Source organism: Pieris napi, chromosome 8 (genome assembly GCF_905475465.1).
Source record: "Pieris napi chromosome 8, ilPieNapi1.2, whole genome shotgun sequence".
NCBI lineage: Eukaryota > Metazoa > Arthropoda > Insecta > Lepidoptera > Pieridae > Pieris > Pieris napi.
This window is the reverse complement of record NC_062241.1, coordinates 12079944-12096048: the sequence shown is the minus strand read 5'-3', so window position 1 is coordinate 12096048 and position 16105 is coordinate 12079944. Positions and strand designations below refer to the sequence as shown.

General features: G+C 34.2%; 1 protein-coding gene across 2 annotated transcripts; it reads right to left on the bottom strand.

The window, feature by feature from the left end:
- Window positions 1-9602: 9602 nt before the first annotated feature.
- LOC125051679 lies at window positions 9603-14486 on the bottom strand. Of its 2 annotated transcripts, none has more exons than XM_047652185.1 (6): window positions 14410-14486; window positions 14071-14152; window positions 12233-12430; window positions 11398-11527; window positions 10170-10271; window positions 9603-9730 (listed from the first exon to the last, which is right to left on the bottom strand). In XM_047652185.1, exons 2-5 carry the CDS (start codon window positions 14149-14151, stop codon window positions 10201-10203), a joined length of 480 nt encoding a protein of 159 aa, XP_047508141.1. In that variant the 5' UTR covers window position 14152; window positions 14410-14486; the 3' UTR covers window positions 9603-9730; window positions 10170-10200. The 2 variants fall into 2 exon arrangements, with proteins under 2 accessions (XP_047508141.1, XP_047508140.1); XM_047652184.1 differs by having other exon boundaries at window positions 10205-10271.
- Window positions 14487-16105: the final 1619 nt, after the last annotated feature.

Genomic DNA, 16105 nt, shown 5'->3' with positions numbered 1-16105 from the left:
ATAAACCGTTTTTTACCCTTAAAACTCACCCCCCCTACCCCTTCCCGACCTCAGATCGGGAGTTTTAAGGGTAAAAAACGGTTTATCTCGATTTCCGGCAAAACTACAAGTCCTATTGAAGAAAGTTAAATGGCAAAGTTGGAGGTAATAAAAAGATCTAAAACTTTTGTATTCACACATTTTTCACATAACCTCAAAATTTATGTGAAAAATTCAAAAAACCAAGTTTTTGGTTTTTTATTTTTATCTTTAACAAAAATATATTTTTTTTAACGAAATTTGGTGAAAACTTACCTTTCTATGTCCCAAATACACTGTAATTTATTTGATTAAAAATATTTATTTGTTCACCTTATTTTGAATTAATATCGAAAAAACACCCTAATTTTCAATCGAAAATTCTGACGTCAAAATTTCAGCTTTTTTCAAAAAGTTGGTGTGCTTTCAGTTCTTTGAAATCTCTACTTTCCTATGGGAAAAAAAAAATATATATTACCATAGTAAATCTTCTCAGAAAACGCAAAAAATCGTATGCAGTAACGCCCAGACCTGTCATCCCCTTCCTTACTTCTCTATGAAATACGAAAATTTTAGCCCATCTTAAGGCTAAATTTTTTTTTTAAGTCACTCAGGTATATATAAGTTATCTTAAGATAGTAATAAATAGGCATCTAATTATAATTTAAAGAAGATTCATAGAGAAGTAGGGAAGGGGAAAACGTGTGGGTACCGCGGCACAGTTAATGTCACCTGTGTATATTAATTTGAATTAAAAATAGATTTAGTGCATTAGGGATTGAAAAAAGGGAACTATTAAGCAACTGTTTTCCATCGTAATTTGTGAGCAATCAATAATAGTGAAATTTACAGTGATTAGGCCGTGGTCGATCAATTTGCTAACCGCCATACCGCCTTGGACATTCCTCGTTTGGCTATAGTTAAATATTAGTATAATCGTTGCATAAAACTGAAATAGTACAGTGAAGTGGATTTTATTAGTGTCTTGTGGTCATCAAGTACTTTAAAATATAACATACAAAATATTTTCGTTAAATCGTAATTTGTGTGGTATACGATTTATTCGGCATACGAATAAATAGTTGGTTGGCACTTGGCAAGTTGTTGACAGTATCGTGCACCTGATTGCTGTGGATCGGACCTTGACGCACGCATAACTGCCATCCGAATATTACGTCTTATAACATATATTTTGTTTTTCTTTTTTTTTTTATCAATCTACACTTGAATAATCATAGTTATATCATCTCATAATGCCTAAGTGTATTGCTTGCTCCAGGGATATAGACGTAAGCAAACAAATCAGATGTACGAAATGCTTTAGAGGGTGTCACAATAAGTGTGCGAATATAACGTCTGATGTAGAAATCGATTCCTGGACGTGTCCGCCTTGTTCACGCAGAGAACATCGCGGTCAGAGTACCTCTCCTGACAAGGTTCAAGCAGCAACGACACGACGCAATAAAAAGGATACAGGGCTTTGTGACCGCTTCGTATCGAGAGAAGATTTGCAAAAGTTAATCACTGAGGGTATTAATCAGGCTATTGATTCCAAACTTGGTCACTTCGAGTCACTGAAAGTGTCTCTCTTTGTCGAGATAAGGGAAGAAATCAATTCTTTCATCAACCCCTTCTTGAAGGAAACTGAGTGTCTAAGAGAAGAAGTAAATAAGTTGAAGAAAGATATTCAAAGTAATAATTCTATTATAGACGAACTACGATGCCAAATAAATAAGCAACAACAGTGGAACAGAATGAACAATTTAGAGATTGTTGGGCTGCCACAAACCAAGAATGAATCTACTTGCGCCTTAGTAAAAACAATAGCAAAACATGCAGACGTAGTATTGCGGGATGATGAGATCGAATTTGCTAACCGCATACAGCCGAAGCAATCTATGCCAGGCAAAGCAAAAACAATCGTGGTGCGCCTGAAAACACGCGAAATAAAAGACAAAATATTATCTGGCTTACGTAAAAAACGGGGAATCCATACATCTGATATAGGAATGTCAGGGGATTCGAAAAGATTCTATGTAAATGAGCATTTGACCCCAGATAATAAACATCTTCTTAAAAAGGCGAAAGCGCTGGCAATCGATAAAGGTTTTAAATACGTATGGGTTCGTAACTGTGGAATTTTTTTACGCCGAAACGAAGAGTCCCCTGCTATAACCATAAATTTCGAACGGGATTTGGAAAAAATAAATTGATAAACCTACTTTTATTTGCTAATCGTATATATCATTGGAGAGTAGTTGCGTGTTTCATAGTAGATTTAAGATATTTCCTTTGTTTTTGCCTCTTTAAATTACTACACGTGATCTTCTGGTTCCATATGGGACAAAATTTTGTGATGATATTAACGATACATAATTTCACTATTAATCTTAGTATTTTAGACTACTTAAACTGTTCATTTCAAAACCTAAGATTTCGTTGTTCATTGAAATATAATTATAGCACCTTAATAACAAAGCCAAATAACAAAATTATATTAAAAGTTTACACTAAAGTTGGTACAATCTCTAGGTATTTCGATGTTTGACAAAAGTTTAACTTTATTTTATCAAAACGTTCGTGGCTTGCGTACAAAATCAAACGAATTTTATCAAAATCTTCTTACTTGTACTTTCGATGTTATTTTAATAACTGAGTCATGGCTTAATAGCAGTTTTTATGACAATGAACTGTGCAGTGATGAGTACCAGATGTTTCGACGTGACAGAAGTAAAGAAACCTCCAGTAAAAATATAGGCGGAGGGCTGCTGATCTATGTATCTCGTTATTTAAAAGCATATGAGAGGGCTGAGTGGAACTGCAATAGTGTTGAAACACTCTGGATAACTATACCCCATAATTCATTGGCAGTCAACGACCGGCGCAGTCTCCATATCGGTCTTGTCTATATACCTCCAGACTCTATGCAGGCTGAAAGACTTGAAACGTTTATTTCCTCGTTTAGCCACATAATGGACACAAATATAAGTGATAACTTTATAATAGTCGGTGACTTTAACCTCCCAAATATTAATTGGACGCCCTTGGGACCCATTCTATTAAAAAAAGGAACTTCTAAAATACAAAATGTCTCCGAAATATTTTTAAATGAAATTAATATTTCAGGCCTAAAACAACATAATTTGTCGTCTAATAGTAGCAATAATGTCCTTGATTTAATTTTAAGTAATGTTTCCATCGACAGTTCGACAACTGATATGGCGCTAGTTAAACCAGACATATATCATCCTTGCTTAAAGATCGATGCTACCGACTTGGTTCTATGTTAAACCATCCCAAAAGCACAAATAAAATATAACTTTCGTCGTGCTAACTACGAGGATATCAATAAAGCGTTGTCGAATATTGATTGGGTAAAAGTTTTAATTGGAGGTACTATTGATGAAGTGACAGGTAGTTTCTATGTAATATTAGATAAAATAATTTCAAGTTCTGTCCCTAAAAGCCGGAGTATTGGCAGAAGTAAATTTCCTATTTGGTACTCAAGCTCTTTGATACATATAATAAAAGATAAATTAAAAGCTCACAAGCGTTGGAAAACTTATAGGAATCCAAGAGACTATGATGAATTTTCGCTGTTACGCGCTAGGCAAAAACTTGTATCCAAGAAGTGCTTTGATATGTATGAGAAGAGTATCCAAAATAATTTGAGTAAGGATCCCAAAGCGCTGTGGTCATATCTGAGAAACAAACGCCAATGTAGTCCAGGCTACCCTAACACAATGATTCTCGGAGATGAAGTCTACTATACAGAAGCAGACACTTGTGAAGGGTTCAACAGGTTTTTTAAAAGTGTTTTTCAGCACCCAGATGATAGTTACAATCTTCAACACCTACCTGAATCCGATTTTACATGCAACCAAGTAGTACTGACCGAGGATGAAGTCTGTAGAGAGTTGAAATCTTTAAATATTAATAAAGGTTCAGGGAGTGATGGAATACCTTCAATTTTTCTCCAAAAATGCTATAGACAACTCTCTAAGCCCTTGACAAATATATTTAATTAGTCGCTTAATGTATTCTGTAGTTTCCCATCCAAATGGAAAGAAGCCCACATTGTTCCGATCCACAAAAAAGGGTCTAGAAATAAAATAGAACATTATCGACCAATTTCAATTCTAAATTCGTTTGGTAAATTATTTGAAAAATTAGTTAACAAAACGTTGAGTCCTCTTATCCTAAGACAATTACCACTTCAGCAACATGGTTTTACAAAAAATCGTTCAACTGTCAGCAACCTCACCGTTTTCACGGAGTACATATTAAAGGGAATGGACGAAGGAGAACAAATTGATGCAATCTATACGGATTTTGAAAAAGCTTTCGATCGAGTTGATCATGTCATTCTCCTACATAAACTATTCGCACTAGGAATCCGTGGGGATCTATTCAGATGGATCAAATCCTATGTCACTAATAGAAGGCAGGCGGTAGTAATGAGTGGACATAGGAGCACATTTATAAATGTGACATCCGGTGTTCCTCAAGGCTCTATACTGGGTCCGTTGTTGTTTAATGCTTATCTTTATGATATACAGAGTTGTTTCAAGTATTCAGAATATCTTATGTTTGCAGATGACAAAAAAATATTTCTAAAAATTAAATCTATAGATAACTGTGTTCAACTGCAACAGGATCTTAGTAGATTGGAAATTTACTACAAAATAAATAAACTATCCTTAAATATTGGAAAATGTAGTAAAATTACTTTTACTCGCAAACATAAGAAAATACAATTTTGTTATAAGATAAGAGATACAACAATTAAACAGGTGAATTTGGTTAGAGACTTGGGGTTACTACTAGATGATAAAATGTCTTTCTCAGAACATATAGATAATATAACAGAAAAAGCATATAAACAACTCGGATTCGTCAAACGAGTATGCAAATCTTTCAAGAATATAAAATGTATAAAATGCCTGTACTTTGCTTTTGTTAGGAGTGCACTAGAATATGCATGCACTGTTTGGTCCCCAACCTACAAGAAATACATTGAAGCGATAGAGAATATTCAAATAAAGTTTCTTAAGTTTTTAAGTTTTAAGGATTTCCGAAAATATAGTAGCTATATAGATTCCTGCAGGTACTTTGGTATTGAATCGTTAGAATGTCGACGTAAACAATATGACCTTATGTTTTTACACGCTATCTGCAACGGTTTAATTGATTGTCCTGACTTATTGTCGCTTTTACTTTTTCACGCCCCTTCTTCACACAATACAAGGCAAACGCAACTATTTAAAATTCCTCGGTTTAATTCAAACTATTTATGTAACTCAGTCATGCATCGTATACCTTCAGATTATAACAGAAATTACCAGCAAATAGAAATATTTAATGTATCTAAAAAATGCTTAAGAAATTATATAAAAACTCTAGTATCCTTTATTAGATAGGATGGCTTTGTTATTCCTCCTTTATAATAAATATGTTGTAATGAACTATGAATCTTAGAATTTAGAATTTACATACATACATATATATATTCTTTGTATTTTTTTTTATTTTTTGTATTTGTATAGGTGTAACTGTGTTTTGTGTATGTTTAAATGTGTATTCCATTTTTGGGTCTTGTGTATAGTGTAATTTTTTGAATATTGTATAGTACTTGTAAGTAGCTGTAGGAATACCATTAAGCAAATAAATAAAATAAATAAATAAATAAACAAATAAATTACAGTGTATTTGGGACATAGAAAGGTAAGTTTTCACCAAATTTCGTTAAAAAAAATATATTTTTGTTAAAGATAAAAATAAAAAACCAAAAACTGAATTTTTCACATAAATTTTGAGGTTATGTGAAAAATGTGTGAACACAAAAGTTTTAGATCTTTTTATTACCTCCAACTTTGCCATTTAACTTTCTTCGATAGGACTTGTAGTTTTGCCGGAAATCGAGATAAACCGTTTTTTACCCTTAAAACTCCCCCCCTTCCCCTTCCCGACCTCAGATCGACCGTAATTTATTTTTCCTTTCATTTTATTTATTTATTTATTTATTTAGTTTAAGCTTATAACATCACACACAGTACTAAAATTACTAATTAATTTACAAAAAATCTCGCATCTAAAATGTGTGACAATTAATGTAAGCATAAGTTTCACAAAAAAAAATTTAAATAGAAATAAAAATTACAATTAAAACATATACGATAGTAAAAGCACATAATAAAATAAGAAAAAAATTACAGAAATTTGTTGGCACTTAGAGCAGAAAAAAAAGAAAAATCATCATCAAAACAGCGAAATTAGGTTTGAGAAAGGCACTTGCAAATGCTTTCTCTAAAACCGCCCACACAAATCAGCCCACTACCGAATATATCCAGCTCTGGATACGCTGTGTTCAATTTGTTAAAATCGCGAAGAATTCGAACGAGAGGTGCCTGAACTCCTAGGTTGGTTTTGGCAAAAGGAATTTGAAAGATATTATTGATTTTAAACCTAGGGAATGAGTGAGGGACGACAAATTTGATTTCCTGTAAGAGGTCACTGCTCTGTATATAGTTATTGAGTAATTTATGCAAGAAGGTAACACCAGCTAAAGTTCTTCGATTGTACAGAGATATCATATTAAATTTTTTGAGTCGCTGATGGTACGGGTGCCTATGTGAAAATCCTCTGCTTATGAAAGCTAGGTGCCGTGTAAAAGATCTTTGGATGCTTTCCACGCGTTGCGAATGGATCGCATATGGTGGATTCCATATAATACTGCCAAATTCTACATGACTGCGCACCAGAGCGTTGTACAAAATTGTTTTAGTCGTACAACCAAAACAATCCGCATTCCGTTTAAGAAATCCAAGCATTCGTGTGGATGTGGTGACTACTTTATTGACTTGTGATGTAAACGTTAATTTTTTGTCAATAATAACACCCAAGTCACGAATCTCCTGAACCTCCTGCAATGGCGCGATGTCAAGCTTATACACAGTAACAAGTGGTTTTTTTTTTCTTGTGTATTTAATATGAAAGCACTTATTTATATTGAGGATCATACCATTTAAAAAGCACCAATGTTGTATACCATTAAGATCACTTTGAACTAGAGCAGCATCACAGACAGTGTTAATAACTTTATACATTTTTAAATCATCAGCGAAGAGAGACGCTTTACAGTGCTTTATATGATTCCTAACGTCGTTTACAAATAGTAAGAATAGCAACGGTCCCAAATGGGATCCTTGCGGAACACCAGATCGCGCAATATAGGCAGTAGACTCAGCGCCTCCAACAACTACTGACTGAGGCCTGTTACGAAGATAGGACTTAAACCAGTTCAGCAAATTCTCTCCCATTCCATAACCACGAAGCTTCTGAATCAGTAACGCGTGACTGACTTTGTCAAAGGCATTGCTAAAGTCAGTATATATAGCATCAATCTGGCGCCCACGATCTAATTCCTGACATGTTTCAGTCACAAAAGACATGAGGTTCGTTTGAATTGAACGGCCTTTTCTAAAACCATGTTGCTCATCAATGATACAGCCGTCTAAACATTTTGAGATTACGGGATACAGGACAGACTCAAAGAGCTTGGAAAAACAAGATAAAATACAAATAGGACGGTAATTTTTTACATCGGTGATATCTCCCTTTTTATACACAGGTACAACACAAGACCTTTTCCATACTTCAGGAAAAACACCATCTTTAAGAGATCTATTATAAATAATAGTTAGGGGCAAAGATAACACAAATCTGCATCGTTTTACAAAGATAGGAGGAATCGAGTCTGGTCCAGGTCCTTTGTTAGCATCAATACCTTTTATTTTCTTAGATATTTCATCTTCTCTGAAGCTAAGAGACATTAGGCCATCAACATTGCCAATTTCGTCTGGAGTGGAACTGCCAACAAGTGATTCATCACATGTATATACAGATGAAAATTGATATGCAAAAAGATTAGCAATATCAGGTGATGACTGGGCTGTAACATTGTCCATTTTCATGCAAGAGGGAAGCGATGAGTGACCACCTTTCCTATTTTTAATAAAACTCCAAAAACATTTAGGATTATTAGGAATACTTGCCTCAATATTTCGCTTATATTTAGTGTAGCAATCATCATAAAGTTTGTGACAACGTTTTCTAATAATGCGATACTCTATTTCGTCTCGAGGATTCTTGTATATTCGATACCTCTTACGTGTTTTTTCTTTTTCAGCAAGTAATTTTATTAAGGAAGAACTGAACCACACCGGATACTTAGATTTCTTGATGGTCGTTTTAGGAACAAATTTGCTTATAGTGGTGTTAAGAATTTTGTAGAACTCAGATACCATATCATTAACATCATCATGAGCGCGTAGGCTATCATTCCAATCAATGGTTTTCAGATCCCCTATTATAGACACATAGTCAGCTTTATAAAAATTTAGTTTAGTGTTACCTCTCGTTCGCAAAAAAGATATTTTAGAATATTCAATACTTAACAATAAACTAGGATGATTCGCGTATATTTTACTTAACGAGTCGGAGGGGGCTGATACATTAATACTAGACATATTACTTAATACTAAATCTAAGAAACGATCATCGCTATTACCTATACTATTAAATTGCTTAAGGCTATTCATAGACATAAAATCAATAAAGGCAAAGCCAAGTGTATTGTTATAATTATAAGGTGTCATAAAAACGTCATTATTTAGCGATCTCCAATTAATGAACCCTAGATTGAAGTCACCTAGAATAATGACGTCATCGCTTAAGTTTAAAGCTCTGTCAACGCTGTCTAAAAAATGTGTCAAAGTCCCAATCTTTACAGGGGGAGGCAGGTATACTACACATATCGAAAGTTTCTTTATTATTTTATTAATATTTATTTGTAAGGTGACCCATAAGTCCTCCACATCCGATTCCCATGCCTCAACTCTGAAAGAAGAAATTTCTTTGGAGACTCCCAATATGACACCTCCACCATCCGATTTGGTATTGGTAGAACTTGAACGATCTCTACGATAAACAGTGTATCTATTGTCAAATAATTCCATGTTAGAAATACCAGATTTCAGCCAAGTTTCAGTAAGAGCGATGATCTTATAATTAGAAGTTGACAAATACTTGAGAAAGCTTGCCGTTTTAGTTCTCAACCCTTGTACATTTTGATAATAAATTTCAAGCATCATAAAAAAAAATCAGTGCGTTACTAGGCTAAAGACACAACAAAAAGCTTATAATCTAATATAGGTACTATACTATGTTAAAAGATTTAAGGTTTCGTTATTCTTAATAAGCAAGGCTTGGCAGTTTTCGTTCTTTCTTGTAAAAACGCGTCCGTTGCGAACCCATACAAATTTATACTGCTTCTCTTTTGCTTTCAAGCGTGTGGCCGCGTAAAGAGCATTGTTAACTGATGTTAGATGTTCAGATACATAAATAGGTTTCTTAGTTCCTCCGATACCAAGATGATGAGAGTTCAATTTATCTTGTGGAATTTATTTTGATCATATTCCCCTGCTTTTCTAATGGGTTTCATCCTACTGTAATTTTTTTCACTTTTTATTTATTTTAAAGGCTATCTGCACTGGTCTAAATGGGTAATAAAGAAAACAATATTCAACATTCATTATAATTTATTACAACATCAATTTACAAACGATATAATTAAATAATTAATTTGTTTAATATAATAGCATTCACTGACACGTTTCGGCAGCGAAGTTAGAGGACATTCATGTCGGCCCCGCTGTGAAATAAAAAAACGTGTGTGTACTTATGTACACGCGTGAGAAGTTATACTTCTTTGGCGTAACAAGATAAAAATCTTTTCAAAAATTTTATTCTACGTTTGTGGAAAAAACTACACTAAAAATAGAAAAAACTACAATGTTTACTATAGCTAACTTCAGTGTGTCGGTTTTTTGTGACGGTGTGCGCGCGCATCGTAAAAATTTACTCTCATAATTTTTTCCTAACGCGCCAAAAGAAGTATAACTTCAAAAAGTTGTAGTAATTTTATATAAACATTCAATGTATTGTCTCTGTATGAAAATATTTTAATAAATATTGAGTAAACTTACGTAGAATTGTTTAATTATGTTCTTTAACTTTTGGTTCCTATATCAATGTTTAGTATACAACATTTCTAAAAGCCTCATATATTGCTTGAAAGCTCTCTAACTTACATTAATAATATGAAAATAAAGATAAATTGCATTACACTTCTTCCCGGCAGTTTAGTTCTTTGTAGAAGCTGTTGCATAAGAGGATAGCGTAGACGTTCAGACCTGAAAGAAATACATTTTGCAAGTAGATTGCACAATCTAAGAAGTCTCTACGTTATTAGAGTTGTAGTTTTTCCTACGAAATTACGTGCCATTTATGGTAAAATGTTGCGTTTGGGGACTTTCTCGATACATTTTGAACTTTAACTTAATATAATCTTGAAACTTAGGCTTTCCTTTTCTTTAGGTAGAATGCGACAGCGACCCCGGAGCCTCTGTAACGCGGCTTTGTCGGAACTACTCGAGGTGGTTTTAGTGGGTATTGCTCACCCAGTCTCTGAATAGCAGAGATTTTGGCGTGGGTCGAGTCCCACATACCCCTGTTTCAGGGGATGCGCAAATGCATTTCCACCTCGGATATCAAAAAAATAAGGCTAATAAACTTAAATTAATCAATAAAGATTTTTATATATTTGACGATTTAAATGATCCTAATCCTTGGGATTGACTTGCTTCAGTTCAAACAATTTGTATGATTCAAAACTTGGCTTGAGTGGCGGAAAATTTCTTGGTAGTTCTTCTTGCCCCCTTGACTTGTGAACTGGTAGTAAATGTAAATTTAGAATCGATTTAACATCTTTTCTGTTGCCATAAGTGTACTTGGTTACATATATGAGTAAAGTTATTTTTAGTTTAAGGTTGAGTTCGTATAGAAATAGAATTGGAGTGAGTAAGTATATATGATATTGAATTGTATAACTTTTGCGATATAGTTTTTACCTGGGCAGTTACCATAAAAATTGAACCTTTAAACATTTGTTGATAAGCTAAAGTATACAGGGTGGCCAAAAAGTCGTGGATCAAACGCAAATAGGGGATAGATGAGGTCATCAGCTGCAAAAAATTGTTCTACGGGAGGTCTCTAAGCTCAACCCCTGCAGAGTTATAATTTATTTTGCGTTTTTATAAGAAAATTTACTTTTTTTACTAATTCTTATTAAAATTCGATAAAATCTACAACCTGTATCTTTTCCATAATATCCACTAGATTTGTACTGACGAGTCCTTGCGTTAGACATACTATTTATAGTTTGATCCACGGCTTTTTGACCACCCTGTATATGTATTAGAATATACAAAAAGACTTCTGAAGAATCTTATTTTTTTAGTAATCAATCAATGTACTTACTGATGTAAAACACTTCTATACATATAGTGCCAGCATTGTAATGTGGGGCATTCAGGAAGAATGTGAACATCGACAGCAGAAAGAAGACAATCCACATCACGAAATAGGCTCGAATAATCGTCGCTTTTTCCTGTAAAACAAATTATACTATAACAATGGAGTTAGAAAAGCACTGTTGGCTTAGTAGCTTAAGCGTGCGACTCTTAAGTTTAGTTTCGTAATTACTCTTTAGTTATTACGAAGGGCTTCCTGTGGGTCTACCACCGGGTGCTGAGCGTCCCGGTGGAGGACACCCAGAGGGGGATTCCCCACAGCGAGCGCGTTTGGTACCCCTCTGGGGTTGTTACCGTTTGTTCTGCAAAATATGAAGATATTTTTTGGGCGACAGACAGGCGCGAACTATGACTGGTATGAACGTATTTAATTGACAAAAGTACCATAAAATTATAATGAATAGAATAAATGTATTATTACTGTATGTAGTATGTGTTGGCCTAGTGGCTTCAGCATGCGACTCTCATACCTGAGGTCGTAATTTCGATCCCCGGCTGTGCACCAATGGACTTTTCTATGTGCGCATTTAACATTTGCTCGAACGGTGAAGGAAAACATCATTAGGAAACCGACATGTCTTAGACCCAAAAAGTCGACGGCATGTTGACACATACTGGTTGACAGGTACTGGAGGCTGATCACCTACTTGCCGTTTAGATTTAAAAATGATCATGAAACAGATTCAGGAATCTGAGGCCAAGACCTAAAGAGGTTGTAGCGCCACTGTTTTATGTATGTATGCAACGAAGTGTTAATAAATAAATATAATATTGTTCCTTACCATAATAACTCCATAAATGAAAACGATATCGGTGCAAAGTTTAAATAAAAACATCAGTACTAAAATTATGGACATCGCATACAGTCCAGTGATTGCTGCCTCAGCGTTGTAATCTTCTTCTTCAGCTGCCATTTCTTTATACGGCTCCAGGGTACAAGCTTCCACTATCATTGCTACGAACATCGCGAACGAACCAAACTGAAAAATACATACAATATATATATTAAATTATCATGTCACAGTGATTAACTATTTTGAAACTGCATGGCCGATTGGTATGAATTTTTTTAGTCATAACTAGCTGGCCTGGCGAACATCGTACCGCCTAACAGTCGATTCTTTATTTTTTTTTAAATACTTATTCTGCTATTCTGGACACCGGTCTAGCTAGTAAGATAAAAAAAGAAAGTTGATAAGACAACAAATACATTATGTCAAAAAACCAATAAACACAATTTAAATATACATTGAAATAAATAACTAAACTTAACATAAACTAAAATATATCATTAAAAGGAGTCCCTTTAGGCAAGGTTCCGAAGATACTGGCAGCGTTCCCCCTTTGAATTGCTAGACTAATTCTTTGTCCGAGGTAGCTGCCAGATCTTCGGTCTCCTGTGATGTCGACTAACCTTTTTGAAATTTCTTTAAAAAGCCTTAAAGCGCTAGGACCCCACGGACCAAGGGTCTCGACACCGAATGGGACAAAATCATATTCTGAGCCCAGACCCCTGTATTTCCATGCTTTATTTTTTTCAGCCGCTTCACAAGCCGCACCAGCTCTGTAGTTGGTTCCACGTAGATGGGAAGGGGCCAGCGTGTCTGAACAGGTTGCATCCCATACCAGTACCCGACCCATCTTCCATGGAATCAAACTCATACCGTCCGGTCTCTTGCCATCGTCTCTTGCAATACCACTCGGCTCAAGTAGACTTGGCACGTTTTATGTCAAAAATAAAAATTTACCTTCCCGGAACCCCTCCACCAACACTTGAACTCTATGATATAGTATTAAAGTTCAAATTGACTTAAGTATTATTATTATACGAATATTTTGTATGGGCATATAGAAAAGTTGTTTTTAGACTTTTTCACTCATTTTTATAAATTTTTCTCTCCGTAAGAACCATCCTCGTACTTCAAGGAATATTATTTTTAAAAAATCAGACAATTCGGTCAAGCCGTTTTCATGTTATGTCGTGACAACGGAAAACGGGTTTCATTTTTATATATATAGATTATCATGTCACAGTTAGTAACTATTTTGAAACTGCATGACCGATTGGTATGAATTATTTTAGCCATAATAAGTCGTAAATTATTTGTTATAGTATCTCTAAATAATAAGTGTGGCCACACCCAAATTTTTATTTTTTGGATAAAATTTTCGCCTTCTATCAACATTTTTAATATTAATAGTAGTTCTGCAATAATTATAGCTGAGTTTTATTATCGGACGTCAAGGCAAAATACGAAATTCCACCCGTATCACCTCGACGTCCGTCGTTCCACAACTGAGCGTTTTCTAAGGCAGTTTTTGCCGCGCTCCACCACTATGTGGTGAAGGTGTGGTCACCAACTGAAGCCCACTGAAGTATTTCCAAACCAATTCGACTTAGGGTCCTTCAAGAAAATAGCGTGCCAATTCTTGTAAGGCCGACAACGCACTTTCGAGCCTTCTAGCAACCTTAGTGTCCATGGGCGGCGGTATCAGTTAACGTCAGGTCAGCCTCCTGTCATAAAAAATTTATATGTCAAAAAAATGTTTTCCGGGCGAGTTAGTAGTCTAATAAGTAATTTTATTTATGATTTTGGTGAAATTGAATTTAAAACCTTACCGCACTCAAACTTCCCATTATAATGTTGCCAGTCTTTAAATCAAATATAAAACAACAGGTCTCTAAACGAGGTAATCCCATTCTGAAAAGAAATATAAGAAAATGTATTAGAACGTAAAGTTAGGATACATTATAAAACATAAAAGCCAATTTAATTCTTAATGTTGTTTTAAATTTATGTTATTATACATAGAGTCCTATTAATTTTGTTTTAATTTAATTAATATATATATAATATTATATTATATATTATATATAATTAAATTTTTTTTGAAATACACATACATTTTCATGATCTAAAGTAATAACATTTATTTAATATGAAAAATCTGGACTTACTTGTAAAATTCTTATATCCTTTGAGGACAAACTAATAACTCCCTAAGTAAACGTCGAGGGTTGAAAAGAGACTGAATGAAACGCTGAGAGGAGAGGTGGGACATAGATGGTGTTAATACATATAAAAATTCAGATGTAGCAAATCATTCAGGCGGTATATTCTTAAAGGATTAAGAAGCAAACACATTCAAAATAAAATACATAACATTACATTGTTTTAAAATCTACTAAATAATTTATAAAATGTAGCACTAGGTATATGAACTAAACTGAAATAAGGAACGGAAATAAGGAAGAGAATTTATGAAATAATAGTATTTTATATTTTATGCAAAATAATTAATTGAAATCTCAAATAACGAATTATAAATTAAAATGCCACGTGTTTTTATATCGAAGAAATAAATTTAAAAAAATTAAATTTATAATTTGTATTAATTTACGACACTTAATATTTTAATGACAATTAAATTTATTAAATCCCTAACATATCTTCCTTTTTCCCTCCCTCCAAGTCTCGGAAATCTAAAGTTTTATACCTATCTGTATAAATATGAACAAGACCCAAAAATTTGGTTGCCAAAGAAGTTTCACTTCTCACATGTGTACTTGGTAAGTACGCACTTTTTTTTATTTCTAAATTGTCCCAAAGTTTATTGTCATATCTACGCTTTTGCTCTTTGTGATGCCCAGGCGTCGAGATGTCTGGATTTTGAATCAATGACGCCAAAACTATGCCGACACATATATGTACCCATTGATTTTGCCTTATTAATAAAAGGTTATAAAATAATTCGTCCGCATCGCATATGTCTTATTTTTATTGAGCGTTTTCAAAAGTAATTTTTGCCGCGCATCACCACTATGTGGAACCAGCTGCCCACTGAAGTATTTCTGAACCAATTCCACTTAGATCCCTCCTAGAGCGTATAAAGTTTATATTGTTACGACGACGGCCATGCAGGCGAGCCCTCTGGCATTGAGAGTGTCCATGGGCGGCGGTATAACTTTACATCAGGTGAGCCTTTGGATTGACGTTGAAATTTAGCCTTGACCGTTTGGCCCCGGTTCTATAAAAAAAAAGTGCGTGCGTACAAAGTACACATGTCAGAAGTGAAACTTCTTTGGCAAACTAATTTTTAAGTCTTGTTCATATTTATATCTAAAACTTTTGATTTCCGAGACTTAGAGGGAGGGAAAAAGGAAGATAAGTTAGGAATTTAATTGTCATTAAAATATTGAGTGTCGAAAATTAATACAAATTATAAATTTAATTTTTTTAATTTATTTCTTCGATGATAACCACGTGGCATTTTAATTTACAATTCGTCATTTGAGATTTTAATAAATTATTTAGCAAAATTTTAATAATCTTAATATATATAAATTACGTGTCACATTGTTTGTCCGCTATGGACTCCTAAACTACCGAACCGATATCAATCAAATTTGCACACCATGTGCGGTTTGATCTAACTTAAAAGATAGAATAGCCTACATCTCAATGGCATTACCACCAAAAAAGCATGGTGGTCTCCTACCGTTTCCCTTATATAGGTTACGACTATGTAATATAACTAAAACCTTAGCCACAGCAACGCTTGGCCGGTCTGCTAGTAAAAATATAATTTCTTTAAGGTAATTCACCCTTCTCACTCTCTCTCAATCACTCTCTCCCTTTTCTTTGACAAAAACG